The following is a 26,071-nucleotide window of genomic DNA, read 5'->3' on the forward strand; positions in this document are numbered from 1 at the left end:
TAAATAAACGTCACTGCGTTTATTAATAAATTCTGTAAGTAAAATACATCACTGCCAAGTCTTCTGCCTGTCGGTGTTGTACTCCAAAAACGTCACAGGAGGAAATGGAACAGCTTATGAGCAATCAAACTAAGCAGTCGTCGGAGCCTCTTAAAACAACGTGTCGACCTTGGAAGCCAGTTGTCGCGCAAAAACAATGTCTCAAAGCTTGAGTGTTGTACAGCGGCGGCTTGAGAAAGTTGCCGCGACAATACAACCGTCCCAACTCGTGTCAGGAACGCGAGTGCCAAAGTTTATCAAGTCTGGTCTGTACAATATATAAGCACCTGCAGTATCATTCCCACGATGCCTGGTCCAATCAACAAGGACGACAGTACCAGACAACACGAGAGGGTTATTGAGGAAGCGTAGTGCAAAGAAGTACATCATAGGCTGCCCATGACTAAGCACTTCAATACCAGCAGGTTCTTTGCTACGTCATTCAAGTATTCCGCTCAATCAAAGACCCTTTAAGTGCCACAATTAATAATCCCAGTTAAACACGTGGAACCCCATATAGAAACCTGTATGTTCCCATATATCATACGGGGGCATGACCAATATGATATATAATGGGAACATGTCTTTATACGAGACCCCCATTTGTTCCTATGGGATTATTTGAAGTGCAGCATTTTTTTTTCAATAGGGCGGGTATCAATTGTGCTGGGTTCAAGTCATGCGCGGCTACAAAGCCAGGTGCCAGCGAATGACTCGGCCGTCACAAACTGTATGTCTATCTGTCCGCTACGTGCTGCCTGGACCGTTCAGTGATGCAAACCGTGCAGATGCACCACGAAATCACGACCGATGGGACGTAGCACTCGAAGTACAGCCTCAGGTCATAGCTGTCCGTGACCAGACACTTCAGCGCGGGCAGGTTCTTGACGACTTCGTGCAAGTCTTCTGGCTGGGTGCCCAGTTGACATATCGACCGACTCGTGTCCAACGTCAGACGTCGAAGATTCGGAAACTCCGTCTTGGCACAAACGGCGAGAAACGCCGCGGACGCGACGTCGCCTTCTAGCCGAAGTACGTCAAGAACCTCGCGATTGCATTCGAGCAGCGAATGAAACGTTGCTATTGGTTCGATCGGCGGTCCCATGCGGAGGAATCTAAGACGCTTCGGCAGGAGTGCGGCGTCAATGTCGTCGGGGGCGAGAGTGCAACCATGCAACGAGAGATTCGTAAGTTTCAGGCAGTGCTCGGCGATGGTACGTAGGTCGACGTCGCTGAAGAATTGCAGGTCGAGTCGCTCCAAATCGACAAACTGCCTAACGATCTTCGACAGATCGGTTTCCGCGGCGCGGCACTTGCCTTTGCCGGCGAACATCAAGGACAAGCTCGTGAGCTGCTTGAAGTCGATGACGGCGGTCAGGGCCTCTTTCTTCTCAAACACCACCTGCGACCGAGCATGAGACGAAAACATGGAATAGAATTGCTGAGAGCGGGATTCGTGGGTAAGCGAGTCGGATATGCCAGCAGGACCTTGACATCGCAGACTCAGTTTCCGTAGAATGCTTTACGGCATTTCGCTTGGCAATATGTAGTTGGTGTATACCGACAGGTTTCGCCTGCATAGTGTTACGTAGGAACGACAAAAAAAGAACGACAACGACCCTGAAGGTCTCGGATAGCATGATCATTTAGATACACAATTTCGGTTTGCCTGTTCTCTATAATCTTTTTTTTCGTCGTTCTATACCTTTTCTTTAGAAGTCTACGTCTTTTAAATAAAATCAAGTTGTTAGTCAATGTTTTTCTAGTTTCCTTTCTATCGTCTCTGGGTAACGTTATGCTGGCCGAACCTGTCAAAATGCTCCAAATCGCTCCTCGTTGCGGGCTTTAAATATATCTGTCCAGGCGGACATCTCTTCGAATACAATCAAAATCAATTAATTCACAAATTAAACTAATTACATTATATTACTTTTTAGTTACAAACATTACGGCAAATGTTTTCACTGGAAAGTTGAAGGAAATCGCCATAAAAGTCTACTTCCGTGTTTTTACATTTCATTGAGGTCATGTAGACTAGAATAACTGGCACCAAAAAATTCTTTCACGGCGATACACGCAGCATAATAAATGGAACCATGAATAATGCACATTAACACTTGTAATGTGATGCGAAATTAATTGCATATCACAGCGATGTTAGAAGCCCGGACAAAAATCCTTTACGAAAGCTTGTCTATGGGTCAGGGCCCCTTACAGAAAGCTAGCCTTACCAGTAATGAAAGTAATAATGAAAGCTCAAAAGCAAGCACAGCTCCTAAACATAGCAGCAAGAAAATACTGAAACATCAGAACTAGGAACATCATAACCAGATAAATTTATGCAATTACAACCACTGAAAAACAAAGGCACTGACCAGTAAATCACACACAAATTTGACGCAATAATGTGTGATTACCGGATTAGCGATTATCTTAAGTGCCCAAGAGCCTTACAGCAAGAGGATCACAATATTTTCATTTATATCATGCACTTGTCATCAGTCAGTCTGTTCCACCGATTTACCATGAAGACAAAAATGGGCTTAGCACACATGTTCATCTTGGTTTGGTACTCTAGGATTTCTAAAACATAATCATTACAGCTTGATGGATAGTAATATTGTCAAAGATGTGCATTTTTTTTAAATTTTAGTCATACTATGGCATATTAAATATATAATCGTCAGTCTGAGTTTTCTGCGTCGGGCAGGAAGTGATTTCCAGCAAAGTCTATTGTTCAATGTCATGCACTTCCTTCTCCTTCAGTACACTTTGACAAATTTTATGGCCTTAAAGGTTGTTTGTTTCATGGCTAGCATCTTTACTGTTAAGACTGTAAAAAATGTTATTGTACATGACAACAAGCTTAAACTACGTCTGCGATGCGAGAAGCCGTAAGTTGACAATTGTAATAATTCTCGCCATCTGGTGCACACCAAAACATATAGTATGAAAGCTTGACAGCCACAGCTATTGAAGTTGATTAAATGCAGTTCTTGCGTCGTCTGTCGAAGCTATCACTTGTGGGGTTCTCACGCGTGCTGTTGGGACAAAGGAACAACACAATAGTGCAAACAATCACAAGGGCATTTATTGCACCCTTCATCGACTAATGCCTGCTAGCCGAGTTGCTATCCACAAAACATGCCGATGGGCGCGGGACAAATCGCGGACGTCCGACTCGCCGCGACCGGATAACGAGCGAATATGTTCTCCCCATGCTGAACACCAACGCCTGGTTGTTCGCGCGTACGGTCGCGCGAACGGTGGCGCGTTCGAACAACCGTGTTCGTCCATTCCGGGGTAGGCTTCGCGAGACGGTCTCACAGAAGCATGGATCAGCGCACGCGTAGAAGGTCTGCGCCGCTGGCCGATCCCGAGACCAAGAGGAAGAGCCTTCTCCTTTCCGCGCCCAAGTAACCCCGTTGTTAGGTGGCGCTAGCAGAGCCACACTCGCGCTATCTCTCGCAATGCGCTTCAACCACACCGACTACCGCGGGCACCAAGCCACGCGGCGAAGCCGGATTACAGGAGACGGGAGCTATGCGGGAAAACAACATATCAGGGTACGCGTGAGAGTATTGCATCCCCATACATTATGTTTAATTTCCACAAAATTTTACCAAGAAAAAAGAACTTTGTTTTTTCCTCTCAACGATTCGATCTTACCCCTTAAAAGTCAAGGTGTTAGCCATTAAAAAACGCCTTTGATGCACAAATAAGGTGGTACCACGTTGGAAGGAATCTGACAGCTCGGCTTATGCCTGAAACATTAAACAAAATTTTCTTTTCTTCTTCTTAGAAGAACTTTCTGTGGGCCTAGTTGGTACATAATTGACAAATATTTTTCAAAGTGCAAGCAAGGAAGACGGCACAAAAGGAAGGCCATTCACAGGACTGCGCCAGTCCTGTGAATTACTTTTTGTTTAAGTTGTGTTCCTTGTTTGCGCTTTGAAAAATATTTCCCTGTTCTCTCCACTTGGGGGGAGGGGGGAGGCTGCTGGCTGTCTTGCCGAGGGAATAACTTAGGCCACTGGGTGTGTGCAACTGGGCATGTGCGCCTGAGCCCTTTCTCGGGCAGTCTTCGAGAATGCCTATGTGCGACTGGGTATGCAACCTGGATAGACAAACAGAACTAGAGGCAAGTAAAAAAGTTAACGACACAATTCATGTAAGCCATAGAGACATGAATATTTTTTACCTTCTTTATTAATGCAGACTGTGCTGTTGTGAATCGCCGTTTTCTCATGTTATGTTGTACGCTGGATCTATAACTACATTTTGGCTAAGGATCTTGTTTTTCTTTTAGTATATAAAACATGTATATGCAAGCCACAAATCAACTTCAATTCAAGTCGGCAGTTGAGGCACTCACATGTGGAGAAAGATGTGAACAAAAAGGGTGCAAGGTTGACATCTTGGATGGCATAGAGATGCTTTATTAAAATTTTCATAAGCATCAAAGAAAGCTTTGCGTATCATTAATTCCCACATAGCATGAAATTCGCTATCCTTTTTTCATTGCTCTTTGTGCATTCATATGCGCAATTACTATCCAAATGTAAAAGATAAACATTTACCTCAAGTTTCTGAACCGCGGGGCAGAAACTCCTAGCGCCTGTGACCTCGGCAACGCCAACATCTCTGTACGACAGGGCGGTGCCAGGCAGCTCACGCCAGCTTCCCAGGATCACTTCCGGACACTTGCGCAAGTAGGCATAGTCCACGTCATCCAGCGCAACTTCGTCTGACAGGACATCCCATATGTGAAGCACAGGATCCAAGGCGGAATGAACGGAGACTATCTGAAGAATACAAACACGTGTGACAGCAGTGGACAAAAATTTGACACTCACAAGCTTTTGATTTTCTATAGACAGGACTATCGGGACTGTCTTTGCAATCTTAAAACAGTTCCACACTTTGGGGTGTATATTTGCCCCACAACAATAATCGTCATCAGCCTTGCTTGCATTTCTTTTCTTGAAAACTCAGCGTTCGCTACTTTCCTGTCGAGAATGCTGTGTCACGTTGATAATGTGCAAGCCATTCATGACTTGGAAGTACCGGTCTCGCAGCGTTAAAGAAAGGAAATACGGGCAAGAGAAATGGCGATTATTGCTGAGGGGCAAAATAAACCCCAAAGGGTATATATTGTTTTAAGAGTGTGGATAGTATATATACAAGGGTCGATAAAGATGCAAGTCTATAAGTCTATTGAATGTATATACACTGGTCTATGCGAATTACCTACAGATAATTTATAGAAAACTGTCGATAAATAGTGTACGGCCATAAGTCCGTCACTTTTTATTGATTTATAGTTGTCTATAGGATTGTCTACAGAGTTTAGAAACAAACTTTCAAAGATCTTCTATAGACCATGTAAATATATTTTATTAGGTTTTACTGGAAGAGGACATCTAATTTTGGTGCAGTAGCTTAGCTTACAACATAGTCATCATGATGATGACGACGATATCAACTGGCATCCCCTTTGAAACGAGTAATGACAAATAGTAACCTGGCTTTCTTAATCAAGTTTACTACATCTATTGCAGTCTAGCATTTTGCCTCTCCCCCTGTTCTGTCTCTTCATTAAAACCTCTATATTACATTGCAGTTACATATGCCTCAAACCAATAGAATTCAATAATTTTCAAAAGAATCATGGGCGACACTTCAATCAACCAAGACAAGAGGCGGGCTTCAGGGAGGGATTTTCTCCAATGGATCACATCCATGTCATCAATAAAATTATTGAGAAATCTCTGGAGTACAACCAACATTTCTATATGGCTTTCACAGATTATGAAAAGGCATTTGATTCAGTAGAGATGCCAGCAGTTATAGAGGCATTCTGTAATCAAGGAGTACAGGAGGCATACCTGAATGTCTTGGGAAGTATCTACAAAGATTGCACAGCCACAGTGGCTCTCTACAATAAAAGTAGAAAATTACCTACCCAGAAAGGGGTCAGCTAAGGAGACACAATGTCTCCAATGCTATTCACTGCATGCTTAGAAGTATTCAAGATATTACACTGGAAAGGCTTAGGAGTGAGGATCAACGGCGAATATGTCAACAACCGTCAGTTTACAGATGACACTGTCGTGTTCAGAAATAATGGGGATGAATTACAACAGATGATTGAGGACCTTAACAAGAAAGTGTAAGAGTGGGGTTGAAGATTAATATGCAGAAGGACAAAGGTAATATTCAACAGCCTGGCAGGGGAACAAGAATTTATGATCGGCAATCAGCCTCTAGAATTTGTTCAAGAGTATGTTTATCTAGGTCAATTACTGACTCTGATCATGAGAACGAAATTTACACAACATTAAAAATTGGTTGGAGTGCACATGGCAGGCGGTACCAAATACTGACTGGGAGCTTACCACTGTCACTGAAAACGAAAGTCCACAATCATTGCATTCTACCGGTGCTAGCATGTGGGGCAGAAACTTGGAGGTTAACAAAGAAGCTCGAGAACAAGTTAAGGACCGCACAAAGAGCGATAGAACAAATGTTAGACGTAACATTAAGAGACAGAAAGAGAGCTGCGCAGATCAGAGAGCAAACGGGGATAGTCAATATTCTAGTTGACATTAAGAGAAAAATATGGAGCTGGGCAGGCCATGTAATGCAGAACGTACCGAACCGGTGGACCATTAGGGTAGCAGAATGGGTGCCAAGGAAAGAGAAGCACAGTCGAGGATGGCAGAAAATTAGGTGGGATAATGAAATCAGGAAATTTGCAGGTGCAAGTTGGAATCAGCTTGCACAAGACAGGTGTAATTGGAGATCGTAGGAAGAGGCCTTCGTCCTGGCAGTGGGCATAAAGAGAAGCTGATGACGCCTCTAGCAACCATGACTTGACCACTTATTGCTCCCATTCCCATTAGATCCCAGTGCTCCTGGAAAGTGGACGTCGCCTACAGTTCTTGCTGGGTACATATCCTGGCATTCCATTACGATCTGCCAAGCCACCTTTGTTATTTTGTTGTAGTAAACACGTGCTTCATACTGCAGAAAATGTTTCCTACGTGTTTTTGTCCTTGAAAGCAGCTCGAGCCTCAAATAGCAAGACACTGCTCTCATAGTGTTATCATTTAGCTTTTCCTTTCTAATTTCTTTCTTGCCGTTCGTGTAAATCTCCAAGGTCCTATTTTTGTTTCCATCCTTTGCTTCCAATTTACTGTCTCTATTTCTCTGGCTTTCTTTTTGAAGACTTCTGCTTGTCTATTGAGACTTTTAATTACCTTGTACTTGGTGGCCAACTTTCTTCACCTATTCCTCCATTTCATGCCCATGCATTTGAAATGCAGAAAGTTGTGCAATTTAGCTGCCAAATTGGCTTTCTTCATAACTAATTTTGATCTGCACTTCTCTGACTTCGAAAGAAGCCCAACCCTTGTCACCTTGCGCTGCCTCATTTGCCGTTTTAGTGTGGGTCCCCAAGGCCAACCAGGTAACTGACCTTTGGTTAACGTGCAGCCCCGACAAGATCTGATTTTAAGCATAGATAGGCACTTGCAAACCAGCAGCTTGCATATAGCGCCACCAAGGCAGATGGTGGAAGTTTTCCAGTAATTTCGCAATACTTAGGGAACCTTAGATAATTTTACGCAGCACCATTACAACTTTCGTACACTGAAAGACATCCCCTCGACACTCCGATAGACTCTATAAAATTCCAGGCCCTCGGCCGAAGTGGTCACTGTCGCTTCTCGTTAACTGAATGAGGAAGAAGTTAGTGCCCCGTGTCCACCAAAAAAACATTATATTAGTTTTTTTACATGCCGATACAACGATTTGATTTAGAAGCACGCCGTAGTGGGGGACTTCGGTTTAATTTTGATTACCCGGCGTCCTTTAACGCACACTTGAATTTATGTACAAAGGCGTTATTGCATTTCGCTTCCGTCGAAATACAGCCGCCGCGGCCGCCATCGAACGCACGAGCTCGAGATCAACAGCGCCACGCCACAGCCACTCGGCTGCCGCGGCGAGCCCAGTGTCCACTCGAAAATATACGCGTAAAGAAGCGTCCTTCCAGAAGCGCCTCACCGCAGCTTTCTACGAATGGCCGAGGAGGCGCTTTGAAACACAATGAGTACTTCAGCCGAGAGGGGAGGCGCTTCTACAGGCAACTTCCACTTCCTCTGGTCCGTTCTCCAGCTCACTGAGCTCACTCACATTGGGAAGCACCAGAAGGCAGTCGGAGAGGAGCGGCTCGTCCAGCTCAAGGTTGGCCGACCCGAGCGCCGGTGCGTCACCCACGATCCGCTCCAGGGATGACTGCTGGGACAGCGGGCGAAGGTCCAGTAGCAACGTTAACCGAGAATTGGCGGCACAGTTTCTTAAAGGGACACTAAAGTGAAAAATGATTTCTTCTGCATCAGTAAATTACCTTTCTACAACACCAAAAACACCACTCTTACAACGATAAGACGTTTGGTAAGCCAGAAAAAGCGCAAAGAACGAAATACGGGTGGCGACGCCTACTTAAGTTCCCGCACCTGGGGGCTGTGACGTCATGGATCTTTACGCCATCTTCTAGGGCCTACTAATTATATATAGCGGTACAGATTGACTACATTGCGTTCCAAGGGAACCAAATATTAAGCATGGCAAATTTCGGAAGCCTTTATTCAGCCAACGCGGCCCAAATGCGAAAACACACTTTGGAATCCATGACGCCACGCTGACGTACCGGCGCTGGGGTTTCGTCGCCAAATTCAAATACTGATACTTGGACCTTCATTTTCTCCTCTAACAATCAAACAATTGTTTTGAAATACTGCCTGCAGGGTTCTCAAACAATGCTTCATTAGTCTAAACTGATTTATTGTTTCGCTTTAGTGTCCCTTTAAGGCATTCTAGGCAGGTGGCAGAGCTCCGGCAGTGGTAAGAGCGCTAGAACGACATGTCCGGCACTTTCCTGCGAGGAATTCCATGCGCGTCTCGCCGTACCGAAGTGCTGGACGTGCCGTTTAGGGCCGATTTACGCTCGAGCCGCCCATCGCCGCAAGCCGCCCCGCACGCGTGTGGTCGCGCGAAAGATTGCTCGTAAAAAACACTTGTGCAGAAATTTCGATTTACAGTGTGTAAGGTATACACTGTGCACACAGTGTAAATGGTAATTTGTGCACAAGTGCTGCATACGTGCAATTTCTCGCGCGACCGCAAGCGTGCGGTGCGGCTTGCGGCGATGGGCGGCTCGAGCGTAACTCGGCCCTTAAAGGGTCACTAAACAGAAACAGTCACTCAGTTTCGACTTATAAAGTGTTGTTTCAAAACTTTATCTTTGCTAATTCAGCGGGCGTGCCCTGATTATTACAGGATACAATGAAAGCGAAACTATCATTTTACGAACTTCGTGCCGGAACCCCGGCGCCAGTACGTCGGTCTGACAGACGTTGGGTCTAACGACACCGATTTCAAAATATATTTTCGTGGTTGGGTCATTACGGATCAGTAAAAGTTCTTACGACTTGCTAAATGCAGTCTTTGTCTCTTTTTGAATGCAACGAAGTTCACCTCTGCCGATGAAAAATTTGCTAGACCCGAGCAAACGGCGTCAGAATCTATGACGTCACCGCACCATCGACGTTATCGTGACGTCGAGACAGAGCGATATTTTCTGACGTCGTGTAGCAACACGGCTCCGTACGATGACATACGCCACTGATAAAAAAAATAATCAATGCAGCGCGCGATCTGCCTGGGCTCAGGTGTCGCAGCTCCAGCGATTGCAGGAGCGGAGCGAGCCACTGCATCACGACGGCACCAACGCAGTCACCTCCTGGGTACCGAAACCAAAACTGGTTCGTAGAAACAAAAAGTACGCTAAATTATTTACGGCGCTCATGACGCTTGCCAGTATATTGCTTTAGGATTTACAAGGTTTGTGCTCTCATTTACTGCTACAAAAATATAAAAAATCATAAATGTTACGTGACAAAGTTATACCGTAACGACGTCCAATTTCTTGATATTGTACAAGACATTGGAAGGAGCCGCAGCACGCGATTCGAAAAAAACGAGCGCGGGCACGTGCCTTTCTGCCGCTGTGGCCTTCGCAGTCCTGACGGCTGCAGACGCCACGGAAGGCCAGATTGTGCGGCAGCGCCAAGTCCGTGACCGAGGGGAACCAGCTCGCCAGCTTGCACACGCTGTCCCTGCGCATGTGGAGAGCACTCTGCGAAACCTGACTTATGTTCACCCCATGCTAGAATAAACTGAGTTTACTTGAAGATGTAGTGCAATTTTAAAAGTGTTACACCCTTAGGGGTGTTTCCTCTCCCCAAACAACACTCATCGTGGTGCAGTTCCATTCTTTAACGCTGCGCGCCCGATGCTTTCACGTCAGGAACGCTATGTCACGCTGATAATCACGTGCTGTTTGTAACCTGAAAGTAGCGAGAACTCAGCGTTAAGAAAGTAAATGCATGCAGGTTAGATGGCGATTATTGCTTGGAAAGAAAATTAAGCCCTTAAGTGTGTTAATTTTTATTGGGGTGTACTGACGTTTCTTTAGCGCCCAACGGTGAAGGTGCTCTTATTCTGTAAGTTCCAGAACTTACATTTGACTCCTCTTTTCGTAAGTTCCCGTATTCCCCTTTCCGATAGAGCACTGACATTGTGCTCCATTGCATGAAAAATTCAAGAACTCTCATGAGACTCCTCTTTTCAGGAGTCGTCACTCTACTCGATCGCGTAGTGCCATTCCGCTAGCGCCCAACAGCGAAGTTTTACATGTGGAGAGTGTAAGTACTCTCATTTGGATATTCTTCTGGAGAGTTCGCGTACACTTCGATCGAGCACTTACATAGCGCTTGCGTCCAATAGCGAAGGCACTCCAATGTGGAGCGTAAGCACTCTAAAAAATGGAGTCAAATGGAGACCTACGAAGCTTAGGATTTAAAAAACACTTCAAAAGTCAATTCAAATAGCAAAAATTGTTGATTAATCTTATTGACAGTTTACTAAGGCGTTTCACAATTTGTTCCGTAGGAATGCTGTAAACAGATACTTTGCTCTACATAGCCGCACTGACAATGATGAGCGCCGTAGACAAGGATATATTTTTATGAAGCTTACGATAAAATATTAGCGTGACAGTTGTCCAAGATTTGGCAGGCGTCATACGGTGGTTCTTGGTTAAAACACGTTGGCGGGCTAGTTTGTTAGAATCCGTGATAGAGTGTATAAGCACGACTGAACGAGGGCGTAGAAAGAAACAGAGATACAGAGACTCCGTCTGCATTCTAGTCGTCTCCGCTGTAAAATGCGTCAATAGAGAGTTTTAGTGCGTCCGGTATTCCGGCAAGCGCCGGCGGTTTGCCGGATGAGCGAGGGCACAAAGATGAGCGACCGGATTGGTGGCCATACCTAGTGTCGCAAAGCTCGACCGTACAAACACAGAGCCAAGTATATTCTTCTACGCGGCTGGCGTAAACTTTCAGCAGGGGCGTAATCGCAATCATGGTTACGCCGCTACTGAAAATTTGCACCAGGAGCAAAGTACAATATACTTTTTTAATGCGAGGGTAAATGCCTCAGGGCATAAAGCGGTATGAGGTGCGGGCGAATAAGGATGATTAAATGAATGAAAAAAGATTTGCGGATCTAATGAAGTCCAAAAAGGATCGATAATGCGGTCCCTGCGTCCACGCAGTGTAATCCCTAGGATTATGCAGCGAAAGTCCCGCTGCTGCGAGGTGCCGGAGCCTCGTCGGTTTCACTGCCGGGCAAACCCACAGCAGGTGGTGGATGTCGGCTTCAGCATTTCGTGACTCGCAGACTGGACACCCAGGGCGAGGATATAACTGGCGAAAGTGCAGCCACTTCCGTGTCACGGCAGGATTGAGGGCAACCCAGACCCGGATCCTTCGAAGCGCAACCTCCTCTGCACGGGTAAGACCGCGGGGGAGGTTTACCGCACACGGAGGTATGAAAGCACGTGTGCGGCGCCGGAGGTGCTCCTTTCTTGTTAAAAGGAGGGTGGCATCACCTAGGTGAAGGATCTGAGGCAGTGCCGATGTAGAGGTCGCTAGACGGGTCGCAGAATCCGCACTGCTTTGGAAGCTCAGAAGGTCGCGTGCGATCTACTCGATAGATATTGGCTGCGGGTTGCGTGCCGCCAGAAGATGGATCTGTCGACACATTTCAGGGCTGCGACTGACGCGTCGCTGAAGCCGCGTCACCTGGAGGGCATCAGTGTGGATGACGATACGGGCCGTGGGGACCATGGGAAATGCGGCCACAGGGCACAATGCTTCTCGAACAGCAAGGAGATCAGCACAAAAGGAGGAAGGAGGCTCTTGCATTTGAAACCGGGACGTCTTATTAAGGGCAGGGGCGCAAGGGCCATAAAGTGCAGTGGTCGTTTCACAGTCCTGAATGCTTGCATCAACGTAAAGCACGATGGAGCCAAGCGGCAGGTGGACTTCTTGAGCTATAATTCGGTCACGAAGCGACGCCGCCGCGTGAATTGATGTCGGGCGACGTATATCAATTGGCTTGTTATCGCTCAGCTGTACAAAACTCCAGGGAGGAAGAACTGGCGACGGTGGTGGTAGAAGGGAGTACGAGAAAGCGTAAGCCCTAAGAGCACACGTTGCGTGTCAAAGGCTGGCCTTAAGCCTGCGAGCATCATGTCGCTGCTGTACCAGCTCATTTAGTGTGTTCAGCTGTCAATTCCCTTGAGGGCCACGATCGGGGTGATGCGGGGAAGGCATTGCCTCATTGCCTTCCGATTAACAGTTTCAAGGCGATCCGATTGTGCCCTCGTCTAATGCTGGAATTGGGCTTGATAAACAAGGTGTGGTTGCACTACCGCCTTCACCAACTGTCGCGCAACGTATGAGCGGGCGCCGCCCGTTTTAGGAGCAATGCGCCTAATCAGACCCAAAGTCTAAATCGTCTGCTTTTTAGCGCTGGAGAGCCAAGCAGTTTCGGTTCCCGAGTCGTGTACTGTCATACCCAGAATTTTTATAGTTGAACATCTATCCGGATTGCCGGATAGATGAAGACGAATGGGTGTTGCAGAGAGTTTACGCCAGCACCAGCGATTGGCGACTGACATGTAAGCAGATTTGCTGACGGAAAGCTGAAGGCCGACCAAAGAAGCGTAAGTTGACGTAATATCTAAAGCTACTTGGTTACTGAAAACTAGCTCTGCGTTCTCTTGGTTGAGCTCTGCGCCATGTGGCCGCACCACTTTTGCCGCTCGCGTTTACGCCCCCGCCCATACGGCAATCCGCCCAAGTTGCCCACGTTTGCTGGAATACCAGACACGCTAAAACTCTGATCTCGACAGCTATCATCTACATTTACATGGATGCGACAAGAGCGCGTCGAGTCAGAAGTCGGACTCGGACAGCCGGACGCGACAGCGTTTGTCTAAGCTTGTCCACCTAAAAGGGTCGATCGCTGCGGCAGCCTGGGTCGATGAGAGAGAATATAGCGTGCGCCCCGCTCCTCGCTGCTGGCTGTACGCCGTCAACCCGACCCGCATGCGTTCACGTACGCGCTGCATGTGTGTCGGGATGCGTCAACAAACCCCGCGCAGACGACCTGGCGCTGACCGACTCGACGCTCGCTCCGCCCGACCAGTTAGCGTTCGCGAAAACGCTACGTGATCACGGCAGGCAAATCTAAGCCTGACAGGCAAACTCGACTCGTTTTAATGCGAAAGCATTATGTGCCCCATTAGGCGGAAATCCGTCGGCGTGACCGAAAGATGGTACCAGAAATGGCCGGCGGCGCAAGGAGTAAAAGCACGTAAAAAATGCTTGCATTGACGTCATATTTCTCAGGGACGTTCCTGTAAATAAAGTAAATTAATGGCTTTGAAAAGCTGCGGGCTCTGGTCAAGTCGCTTGCCTCTAAAGCGACATTTACCCGCAGTCTCCTCTATCACAGATGGAAATAAGGAAGTTATTATGGTCCGAGTGGAAATCGAGCCCGGGCTTTCGGGGTGCGAGACAAGCACGCTTCCCTGATGTCATGGTAGCTCCACGCTTCTGTCCGACTAAAGGTGTGCCTAGAGCGTGCGTAATCGCACACATGACGTCACAGCCATCTGGCTCACTAAAGGTGTGGCCTAGTGCGTGCGCCACTGGGCACGTGACGGTGCAGCCGATGGGGCAGAGGTGGCGCCACGTCATGACTGTATAAATTGTGCGTGTTCATGACGTTCCGAGGTCTGGGAACGGTATAACGCTTTCTCATTCCCGCGCGAAAGCAGTCTTAAGTGTCTATGCCGAATTTTTTGGTCGGTTCATATAAACCACGTGATTTACGTTGATACTGACGGCACCAACCTGTTATGAATGATGCACAGGGAGCGCGCTGCCGCCAGAACCGTCATTGCGGCGCGACGGTAAGGCTTCGACGAAGAGAACGCCGCGCAGCCGGCGAACAGGGCCCTCGAAACGCCAAGGTTCGCCAAGGCCTCCTTGCGAGCCACCAAGGTCTTCTGGTCGGTGAACACGCGCCTGAGGTCCGGGGTCACGATACAGCCATCCGGTACTCCGGTACGCCCACGTTTCAACGGAACGTTCAGGCACAAGACGACGGTGTCCACAGCCGAGACGAGTGTGTCGAGGTCGTCCAGGTAGTCATCAGGGAAGCCAGGATCATCAACGGATTTCCCATCTTCTTTGTCCTCTGGTCTGCACTCCAACGTGTCGCAGGCGGAGGCAAGCTTCCTGCGTCTTGGCATGTCTCCTGCACGGTGTACAAACGGCAACTCAAAATTTTGGTCAACAGTGATCCAGCAAGGATATTTCGCCCCCATCGGCAGGTGGCTGTCGCGATCAGGATCTAACCTGCCATCTCCTCCTCAGCAAATGAACGCCATAGCCACTAAGCTATCGATCGCGCTTGGTTCAAGATGTTGAATTGGGCTCATTTGGGTCCTGTTCAAGGGCTGCGCCTACACTGAGTGTTACAGCGATGTTTTTCGAGGCGAAACGCACCACTTGTAGCCCTGGCGTACGCGATCACACGTAACTAGCACACCGAAGAAAAAGACAGAGAAAGCGAAGTACCGACCAGCCGCGCTTATAGCTTCGCTAGTTTCGACGAAGGCATCGTGCAATATTCAAAGGCAGTAGAGCGAAACATCAAGGAAGAAAGTCTGCTCAAAGGAAGCGTCAAGTGACAATCGTGAGCCAGCCATCATCAAGTTCGGCTGGCTGAAGATGTAATCCCGTCATGTGAGAGCCTTCGTGAAAGAAGCGCACGGCAGCTAGCTTCTTCGTGTAGAACGGAATGTGTGCGGCGTTAATGTGTTCTTACCGTGTCTGCACGTTGGAATGCTGGAAACTAGGAAAATATGTACATACTCTGGCAAGAAATGACCACTACTGTACAAGACCATATTGAGAAAAGAAAATGCGCCGAGCGGCTAGCGGAGCAGGCGAACTACCGCCCATCCAACAGAACCTACTAAGACCTCGTCATTCAGGAGCAGCTCCGCTGAGGCTCTGAAATCCGGGAGGGAAAAATGAACAAATGGAATAGCGTCGTGAAACGCTGATTTGCGAAGGTTGATGCAAGACGTCATCCACTGACCTTGTTTCCTCGTTCGCTCATGAAACACATACTGGATGATTTCCTAGTTTAGTATCGAGAGCTGCGCATATCACCTGCTCGGGGCTATACGGCGCGGGCAGACACAAAGAAAGTGTGCGAATGTTTGGTCACAGCTGCAAGTCTCACAAACAGGGCTGCCAGCCATTCCGATCGGGAAGGCGTAGGAGTTCGTAAACGCAACGACGACAGTCACACACGGTACAACATGGCTTGTTCACGTCACGGCAATTCAGGCGGTATACATAAATGTATTAAGTCAGTGCTAAGAAAGTAGCTCCATGCAGAAGGCTACATGCCTGTTGAAGTTCCTTGATGTTGAAAAGCGTACATAACGCACTTTGAGAACGCTGCCTGCTACCGTTGCTACTGCTGGAATATGCACGCGGTGTACTTCGTTTCTGTTTCTTTCTCGCTACATATATACTAATTGATCTTTTCCCCCGCAGAGGGTAGCCAACCACAACTGCCTATATGGTTATCCTACCTGTCTTTCCATTTATCCTTCCTCTCTCATTCATAAAGGACAACTTTTTTTCGGCGAGATAATTTATCCTGATGATGACCTTTAACAGCAGAACTCTGTCGAGTGAGGCTAGCTTAGCAGGACACATTGAGGAACTATTAGACGTTGTTTAGGATATTATCGGCCTAAGTGAGATTAGAAGAACTGGTGAGGCTTATACATTGCTAACTAAGGGCCATGTCCTCTGCTACACAGGCCTTCCTGATAAGAAGCAATACGGGGCACGATCCCTAATTCATAAGAAAATAGCGGGCAACATTGACGAATTCTACAGAATTAATTAGAGGGTAGCAGTAGTCGTAATCAAACTTAATAAGAGGCATAAAGGCCGTACAAGCCTACGCTCCAGCATCCAGTCACGAAGATGAGGAAGTAGATCAGTTTTATGAAGATGTTGAATTAGCGATTAGAAAAGTGCAAACTCGGTATACAGTAGTAATGGGTGACTTCAATGCAAAAATGGGGGAAAAGCAGGTGGGTGAGCAGGCAATTTGCAAATACGGCGTCAATTCTAGAAACGCTAAAGGAGATGGATGAAAAACTTTAGTTGGTCCTGACGCTAAAGGAGAGATGCTGGTAGAATTCGCAGAAAGGAATAAGCTGAGAATAATGAACACTTTTTTCAGGAAACGTAGCAACAGAAAATGGACCTGGAAAAGCCCTAACGGTGAAACAAGAAATGAAATTGATTTCATAATTTCTGCCGATCCCACCATAATGTAGAAGTGATAGGTAGGGTAAAGTGCAGTGATCATAGGTTAGTGTAGGCTAGGATTCACCTCAATTTGAACAGAGAAAGAGTAAAATTGGTCAAGAAGAAACAGGTCAACCTAGAGGCAGCAAGGGTAAAAGCAGACAAATTCAGGCTGGTACTTACCAATAAATATGCAGCCTTAGAACAGAGAGAAGAAGATGACATAGAGATAACGAAGGAAATCTGTAACTAGGCTGGCTTCAGAGGCTATAATTGAAGTGGGAGGCAAGACACCAAGGCAACCAGTAGGCAAGCTCTCCCAAGTAACAAAGGACCTAATAAAGAAGCGACAAAAATGAAAGGGACAATTCAAGAGATAAGATAGAATTCGCAGAACTGTCAAAACTGATGAACAAGACGAAAATAAGTGATATTCGAAATTATAACGTGAGAAAGACTGAAGAAGCCGTAAAAAATGAAGGCAGCCTGAAATCAGTGAGAAGAAAACATGGCATAGGACAAACCAAGATGTAGGCACTGAAAGATAAGCAAGGTAATATCATCAGCAATCTAGAAGGCATAATAAAAGCAGCGGAAGAATTCTATACTGACCTGTACAGTACCCAGAAGGCTCCGGAGTACTCCATTCGAAACAATAATGAACAGTATACAGAAACTTCTCCTATAACAAAAGATGAGGTCAGAAGGGAAGATGGAAGAGACATAATGCTAGAAAAACTGGAGGCTCTCTATACAAAGTGTATATCGACTGCAAGGGTCCCAGAAAACTGGAAGAATGCAAACATTATACTAATCCACAAAATGGGAGACATTAAATAACTGAAAAATTATAGGCCCGGCCATTAGCTTACTCCCAGTATTATATAAAATATTCACCAAAATAATCTACAATAGAATAAGGGCAACACTGGACTTTGGTCAACCAAGGGAACAGGCTGGCTTCAGGAAGGGTTACTCGACAATGGATCACATACATGTCATTAATCAGGTTATCGAGAAATCCGCAGAATACAATAAGCCTCTCTATAAGACTTTTATAGATTACGAAAAAGCATTTGATTCAGTAGAGATATAAGCTGTCACAGAGGCACTGCGCAATCAAGGAGTACAGACCGCTTACGTAAATACCCTGGAAAATACCTACAGAGATTCCACAGCCACCTTAATTCTACACAAGAAAATCAGGAAGATACCTATAAAGAAAGGAGTTAGACAAGGAGACACAATCCCTCCTATGCTATTCACTGCGTGCTTGGAAGAAGTATTCAAGCTATTAAACTGGGAAAGTTTAGGAGTAAGGATCGGCGGCGAATACCTAAGCAACCTTCGGTTTGCCGATGACATTGTTCTATTCAGCAACACCGCAGACGAGTTACAACATATGGTTGAAGACCTTAACAGAGAGAGTTTAAGAATGGGGTTGAAGATTAATATTCAAAACACAAAGATAACAATGAATAGCCAGGCAACGGAACAATAGTTCAGAATCGCAAGTCAGCCTCTAGAGTCTGTGAAGGAGTACGTCTACCTAGGTCAACTAATCACAGGGAACCCTGACCATGAGAAGGAAATCCACAAAAGAATAAAAATGGGTTGAATCGCGTACGGCAGACATCGTGAGCTCCTGACTGGAAGCTTACCGTTATTGAAATGGAAGGTATACAATCATTGCATTTTACCTGTACTGACATATGGGGCCGAGACTTGGAGACTGACAAAGAAGCTTGAGAATAAGTTGAGGACCGCGCAAAGAGCGATGGAACGAAGAATGCTAGGCATAACGAGAAAGAGAGCGGTTTGGATCAGAGAGCAAACGGGTATAGACGATATTCTAATTAACATTAAGAGAAAGAAATGGCGCTAGGCAGGTCATGTAATGCGCAGATTAGATAACTGCTGGACCATTAGGGTGACAGAATGGGTATCAAGGGAAGAGCAGTAGAGGACGACAGAAGACTAGGTGGTGCGGCGAAATTAGGAAATTTGCGGGTGCTAGTTAGAATCGGTTGGCGCAGGACAGGGATAATTGGAGATCGCAGGGAGAAGCTTTCGTCCTGCAGTGGACATAAAATAGGCTGCTGCTGCTGCTCATTATTATTATTATTATTATTATTATTATTATTATTATTATTATTATTATTATTATTATTATTATTATTATACATCCCGACGGCTCAGCTAATACTGCATTCACACGCCTGCTTTCAGTAGCTACTGAAAGAAAAAGGTACTGAAATCCTCGGGCCTAATTGGCGCCTTCATGCGAATTCGCGGAAGGGAGCAAACGGGGCTCGCGGATTTTCACTACCTTTGATTTCAATGATTACCGAATCCGACCACGTGAGTCCGGTATTACTCTAACATTCACCAAATATGTTACGGACACGTGACCTTGATGTGCACAGATCGCTACGATGGCGCTACGAGGCAAATCCACCTTCTTTCCCCTGTTAAAGGGCCCCTCACCAGGCCTCATTGCAAATTTTCTTTGCACACCGGGACCTGTAAAACGCCGTCTAAGGAGCGTTCTATGGAAACTTCTCAAATTGGTCCACTGTTGGAGTCGATAGAAATTAATTGTCATGTCGTGCCGTCATGAAGCATGCGTCACTATAGGAGACGCCTTTGCCTCTAGTAGTGTTCACAAGAGGTATTCGTTCCCTGCCTTCTCTCGTACAGGAGCCAAAGGACGTACTGTGGAGTCGAGCCCCGCCTCCTTTTTTTTTTTTCTTTTCCTTTTCTTGCTGCGTAGCGCTTTCCTCGTTGGATCATTAGCCATGGTGAGTGACGAAGCGCGCACTGCGAAGAAATATGTGTGGCCGGCACTCCCTGGCTGGAAGCAGGCCTTCTCAATAGGGAAGGCACGCGGCGTTTGATTTGAAACTGCTGCTGTTTTCGTAACACTTTGCAGACGCGGTCGTCAGCGCATCACGTAAGCGCCGGGTTTGCTTGTTTAAAATGGCCTAACATGGTGAAGGACCCTTTAACAGCACGATAACAGTTCACCCCGTGCGTCCCCTCTCCCCCAGGCACCCCCAATTCTACACCATGTGCTGTGTTATAGCGGTGCAAGCCTTTGCTTGAAGCCATGCCTCAATATACCATCATTCACCGGATCACGTAACAAAATGCCATGCCACTGAAATGAGCGACGAAGCGTCTGCAATTGTCATGAAGTAACAGAGTTGCACTGACTAAACGTAATGGCGGGACGGGTCAACAGATTCGGCACCCTAAAGAAGAGTTGCGGGCTGGTCGCTTCTCCTCTTGAAGCAAGATGTGACCGAGCGCTTGCGTCCGCCCCTCCTACAAGTCTTCCGTCCGCCGGTGCGCTGTATTTAGTTTAGATTCCCCTCCTCCTGATAAAGATATGGCACTTACCTCCAGCGAGGGACCTGCCAAGGAAATGTTTAAAGCATTTTATATCGGTGCGGTATCCATCTCTTCTTATTTTGCTTCTTCTCATTCCAATGACGATGATCACGAGCCTTCAAAACATGGCAAGTACCCACATGGCCGGGGGATGGGCAAATAATCGCGTGTGCACTGGTAATAAATACAAGAATGAATCCACAAAACTAGAAATATGGACCTTGGAACAAAACACTATTGTGTAACTGAGGGGTCAGACCAGATGAATAGATGATTACAATTAAAATAAAGATCACTTTAAAAATGTAAACATAAAAGAATTTCGAAGAATCACGAAGAATTATAATGGGGAGAGTAAAGAAAGTAGGAATTAACATGGCAAAATAACCTCTGCTGCTTGAATGAAATCGCACACGAACACATCCCCGACGAGGCTCCAAGGGAGAGCAAGGCCTAAGTATTTAAAGCGCCATCGGTGAAAGCCACTTCGCCGCCGATGGGAGCGGAACCTCCGCATGCGAAGTGTATGGCTCCCATCGGCAGCGAGTAGTCTTTTCTTCCACTTAATTTTTTCCTTTAGCTTATCATTTCTACACTTCAATGAAGCAATCAATAATTTACCCTGCGCTTTCTCTGGCTTCATTATACGTTGGCTTCATACGGTTGCGACTGCGTGTATACGGTATGATATGCCAACTTTTGTGTGGTTATGTCAGTATGCCGATGTTTTATTTTTTGCGTACGTTCCTGCTTTGACATAGTCAGTTAGTTCCGACACTATTGCTTTTGCCAGTTCGCATTGTACTTACTTAAATGTTTGATTATCAATATCGGTGCGGGAAAGCGATAGCATGGTTTACCTTAGAGCAACCGAAAGTTGAGCCAGTTGGTAGGGATGTAGGTCACTTAAGAGGCATGCCCGCCAACAGAGACACAAGAAGCAACGAAAAGTATGGCGTTCTTTGCCGCCATTTTCGTTTCTCGTGTCTGCATTCGCGCGCCTGCGTTTTAGTAACAAGGTTTATTGTTGCTCTCCAGTTCTTCGCACGGTGCCGTAACAATATATACACGAGGGCGACATGTTAGCGCAACACAGCAGGTGAGGCAACTGCTGCTGCAACGTATAAACAGCTCCCTCGCAGCTACCGCAGGCGCCTCACAGCGCTGGCATGATTACGACGATTAATTGTGACTGGCCCCTTTGTAACGGGCGCGCAGCTTTAAAGCTAGCGCTTTAACTAGAGAAAGAACTAATATACGTAACGATAATTTAAAAAATTCACCTACGATTACGATACTCCCTAATGCGAAACTTGAGCTCAGCTCTATATGTGTTTTCATTTCGCGGTATATTGAGGCATAGCACTGATCACCGCATCGACTGGCAGCGCCGTGACGAGCGATGCTATATATATATATATATATATAAACCGACCACACAGTTGCGCTTCCTAGTAACTACAGCTTATGCAACCGTAACCTTTACCGGGAAACGCTTGCGGCGAACGCTATGCGCGAAGGCGAGCTTTCTGGTTCTTTTTTTTTCTTTCCCCCGCACGGCTGGTGCCGCGAATGCGCGCACGTGAACGCCATCTTGCGATGCTTCAAAGCTGCTTCCTCCGCTTTCCTCCTCATGCTTCCACTGCACCCCTTCCTCCACTTTCCTCCTCGCGCTCTATTTGCTCTTGCCGTCTTTCATCCGCCGCTTCGCTCCGCATTCGCTCTTTCATCGTTCGCTGTGCTCGTTCGCTCGGTTACGCCGAGGGAGGACGAGGCACAACGACGCTCAACGTAGGAACGGGCGCCTAAGATCTGCATTCTAAAGAGATGGTGGGTGGGGGTTAGCTTACTGCAGCTAGTATGTTCACAGCACGAGCTGGTTCACAGACACTAATTGACGATGAGGCACTGGAGTTCACCTGCTCCCTCCTTCAGAGTTCGCCACTCTGCACTATTGCCGAGTCACAGGTCACCATTGTGCCAGTCTGTCCTTCGTTACGCGCCGCACGGCACTGGACACCGCCGCCCCCTCGTTCCCGCGCTCCGTTCTCGCCCCCAAATTCCAGTGCTACAGCGGTAGTGTGGCGCCCTCCGTGTGTCGTGGGCACAAACCCGCACATTGGAGGACGAGGTATTCCAGGTTTTCCTCCTCCAGACCAGATGTCCACCATATGGGTTCAACTGATGCGTCGAAACAGCGACGACACACAAGCCCCATGCGCAGTGCTCCTGCTCGTGATTCAAAGAGCAGCACGTGGTCACCGCTGTTATCGTACACCTCCTACATTTTAATGTATGTCAGTCTTGTAAGTGCGGTAGATCAGCAAGGTAGATTTCGCCACCATTGCGTTCCGCCACCGCATGGTTCTCTCTTCAGACACTTATGTGCTTAAGGCCAGTGTTCACTTTAACTCCCGGTCGTTGCACACCGGTTTCGCAAGAAACCCGAATTTCCGGCGCAGAAATTGCACCTGCTTCCAACACTGGGTTTGTCTGCCTGTTATGCCCATGTATCTGAACAGACGCCTGGGCCATCGTATGTCGTCAACGAGGTGCAAACGTTCTTCGGAAGAGAGCTTGCTCCTTGCTTCACTCACCTCACGTACGTGGACCAACCCAGGTCGCCTTGAATGGCCCCGATAGCAATGCGCCCATGACAGCCAGGGACGCGTTGCTCTGAGACAAACAATTGAATTTGCAAATGTCAGGCCATGGATATGCACAGATTTCCACATGTCGCGGACAAGCAGGAAGCGGTTGCACCCCGACAGGTTTTCCTACGTAGCACCTTTACTGCTCTCTGTGATCTCTTGCGTAAGTTCTCCTTGTGAGTCACCAGCAGGTCACTTAACGTGCTGAACACCACACCAAGGTACCGGTATTCAGTGGCCCATTGTATCCGTCCACCTCCTGGCAGGGGTATGTCGGCATTGGGCTGTGGGCATGAAAGTCGAAATATGGCAGGTTGTTGGCGTTAAAGCCGAGGTCAAGGTGGTGTAGCCATGTCGCAGAGACCGTGACCAGCTGCTGAAGGTCATTTGCTAGCAGGACTATATTGTCAGCATAAACCAAGCCAAGCAGCTTCCAAGTCACGGGGGCTCCGTCGTACATGTGTTCGCAGCAAAAGCCGACCCCCAGCTTGTTCAAGCGGTCGCTCCAGTCGGGAAACATACGTACAGCATATTGTTAGGAATGGCCAGCCGGGGTGGCAACGTGCCAGCTATTTCAGCCCGCTGCACGTGCTTCGACCGACCCGCGGTGGCGGCGCCCTTCAGAGAACGAGCGAGGACGACAACGCTAACCGACCATGCGCCGCGTTTGGAGGATCGGTGACGACAGCAGGGCTGGCCACGTTTGGCGCCCCATGCATTGTTGGTTAATTTGCCGGGTCGTCATGGTCTCTCTGCGGCAGGGGGAGCCTCCTGGCAAAAGGGTGCTTTGCTGTACGGGGCCCCCAGGATTCGTCACAGTCTGCTGACACACGTGGTGACCCAGCTGACTACGGGGACGCTAGACAATGGATACCACGACTACGGCGCTGCAAAGGTCGTCTGCCCTCGAGCGAGCACTGAAACCTGTGCGGCACGTGTGTGTGAGCCCTCCTCCTCCAAAAAGGCGTGTAGTCTGCGATGACGCCGAACGATGACGTCGAACGGAGTGCTTATAAGCAGCGATTGTCGGCTGCTAGAGGGTGCTCGTCGTCGTGCTCTGTGCTCGAAATGTACACGTGAGCTGCATGCTCGTTTGCTGTATGCTTTGTCGTGCGGGCTCCATTTGGAAGCCATGCTAGACTGTCGATGTATGTCTTGTTTAAACTGTAAATAATGTAAATAAACCCTGTTCACCTAGTTCCTCCCAAGTTCCTCTCTACGACCTTCAACTCCTTCAAATGGTGGCAGCGGCGACATGGTCCGACAACTCCTACATCTGGTTGACAGCGGTGGGAACGACCTCCAAATCCACGTTGCCACCCTGCCCGCATCCCCGCATCACGATTACTTGTTGGAACTGTGCTAACATGCAACGACAGTGTTGTTTTTCTACAACCGGATTAACAGACTAATCCATGCTTTTGGCATTCGAATGTCGGCAATCCGGCGGAACAGGTGATCACGCGCGGGGAACACTGCGATACGCCCAGAGAGCAACCATACAGGCTTCTCGACTCCTTACGACCTATGTATATCGTTTGCGTCATCACTGAAAAGGCTGTTCTCTATGTGCTTGCCCGCTCTGGCGTGATAAGGATAATCGCAGGCGTCGCACCTCGATGGTGCGCGCGACGAGATCGACGGAGAACCACCGGCGTTTGTAGCTTGGAACGTCCGTCTACTGTTCTTTCCGGCCACGAGGGGGTATATGCACACTGCTCCTCACCAGGAACGACAGTGTTCGTGCGCACAACTCCAGCAGCAAAGGCAGAACGCTCCCCTGACTCCGCTGCGTAGCCGATTGAACGGATCGAAAGGTGCGTCAACTCGGCTTTGCCGTTTTTCGCAGCCAAACACACTGCGCGTCTTTGGAGGGATAACTAAGCACGTGCGGGCCATGCATGCGCCGTCAAAACCGTGTCAGCACGACGGCACGAATGCCACAGTATGAATTCTATATAGCAATATTTTCGGTTCTGAGAACAGCACATGTCCTGTCAGATCGCTACGTCTTAGTTCTTGTGTGGTCAAGCACAACCAGCTAGTATGCTGAAAGAGCCCTTTTCCCGCGAAGAAAAACAAGAAACCCAACTTAACCGCGTCGACCTCTATACCACAGTGATGCATACGTCACTGTGACAACTCATGCGCATTACAGCTTCACTTTGCTTAGGCAAACAGATTCAACTTTCCAAGTGATCTTACCTAAACAAATTTTGTTTTTTATCTGTCCAGGATTTCTTGTTTAAAATCTTGGAAGTGTGTCGCTACTGTGCGAGGCTATACGGTACTGTTGCGTGATGCTGCGCGAAACACAGCAGACGCCGCCGCCGCTAGCGCTCTTTTGTGCAGCGCTCAGCACCGTGCATTTGGCGCACCCTTATCTCCTACACTCCAGTTTCCTGTCACGCTTCCGCGCATGGCTCTCGATCGCCAAGAAGGCTCTGGCGTGCAGGGCCATGTCATTTGTACCGCCTAGCCACTATTGTTCGCCTTTTCTTGGTAAAATCTGTTAAGGGCACGTCAGCCAATTTTCGTGGCATTCGTCAAAGGCATCACTCTCATGTTTATCGTCATCATTATCATGCTCCCCAAGCACAAGTCGCTTGAAAACTCCTGTCAGTCACCATGCTGTCTTTGTCGTTGTGTAGTAATCATCGTGTAGAGAGAGCACAAAATTAAGAAATGACAGAGAACTCGGCCTGAAGTTGATTCCTCCGAAGCCTACCACCCTGCGCCGCGGTATATGGGGACAACTATACGATATGACGTCAATGTGTAATCGTCGTAAACTGGTTGATAGGTAGCCGTCGTGTAGTTGTAGCGAGTAGTCATGGCGTAGTGGTCAACGTGTAGAGAGAGGAGAAATTTAAGAAGCGGCAGTGGTCAACTTGAGGTTATATGGGAAGTTAGGATGGATAGTTGGGCGTGTTGGATAAGCATGATCTGAAGTGAAGGCGCTAAAATGACGGAGGACAAAGAAACACACACACACACACAGGGCGCCCTGTGTGTGTGTTTCTTCTTTGCCCTCCGTCATTTTGGTTAGCACCTTCACTTCAGATCATGTTATATGGGAAAAACTACACGCTATATGGGAAAAACTACACGATGACTAGCCAACGTGTATAGTCGTCGTATGGTGGTTGACGTGTAGTCGTC

The 26,071-nt window shown here is 47.5% G+C and overlaps 1 protein-coding gene across 1 annotated transcript in view; it reads right to left on the reverse strand.

Moving 5' to 3' along the window:
* The window catches only part of LOC126543694 (uncharacterized), a 35,934-nt gene continuing 9,863 nt past the window's right edge, over positions 1–26,071 (reverse strand). The window contains exons 2-6 of the mRNA XM_050190800.3: positions 14,373–14,778; positions 10,103–10,223; positions 8,239–8,340; positions 4,620–4,844; positions 1–1,441 (exon numbers count right to left, since the gene is read on the reverse strand). Coding sequence (XP_050046757.3) covers positions 776–1,441; positions 4,620–4,844; positions 8,239–8,340; positions 10,103–10,223; positions 14,373–14,773 — 1,515 coding nt within the window. The 5' untranslated portion in view covers positions 14,774–14,778 and the 3' untranslated portion in view covers positions 1–775. The remainder of the gene's footprint in view (positions 1,442–4,619; positions 4,845–8,238; positions 8,341–10,102; positions 10,224–14,372; positions 14,779–26,071) is intronic.

This window comes from Dermacentor andersoni, chromosome 10 (genome assembly GCF_023375885.2).
Source record: "Dermacentor andersoni chromosome 10, qqDerAnde1_hic_scaffold, whole genome shotgun sequence".
Classification (NCBI taxonomy): domain Eukaryota; kingdom Metazoa; phylum Arthropoda; class Arachnida; order Ixodida; family Ixodidae; genus Dermacentor; species Dermacentor andersoni.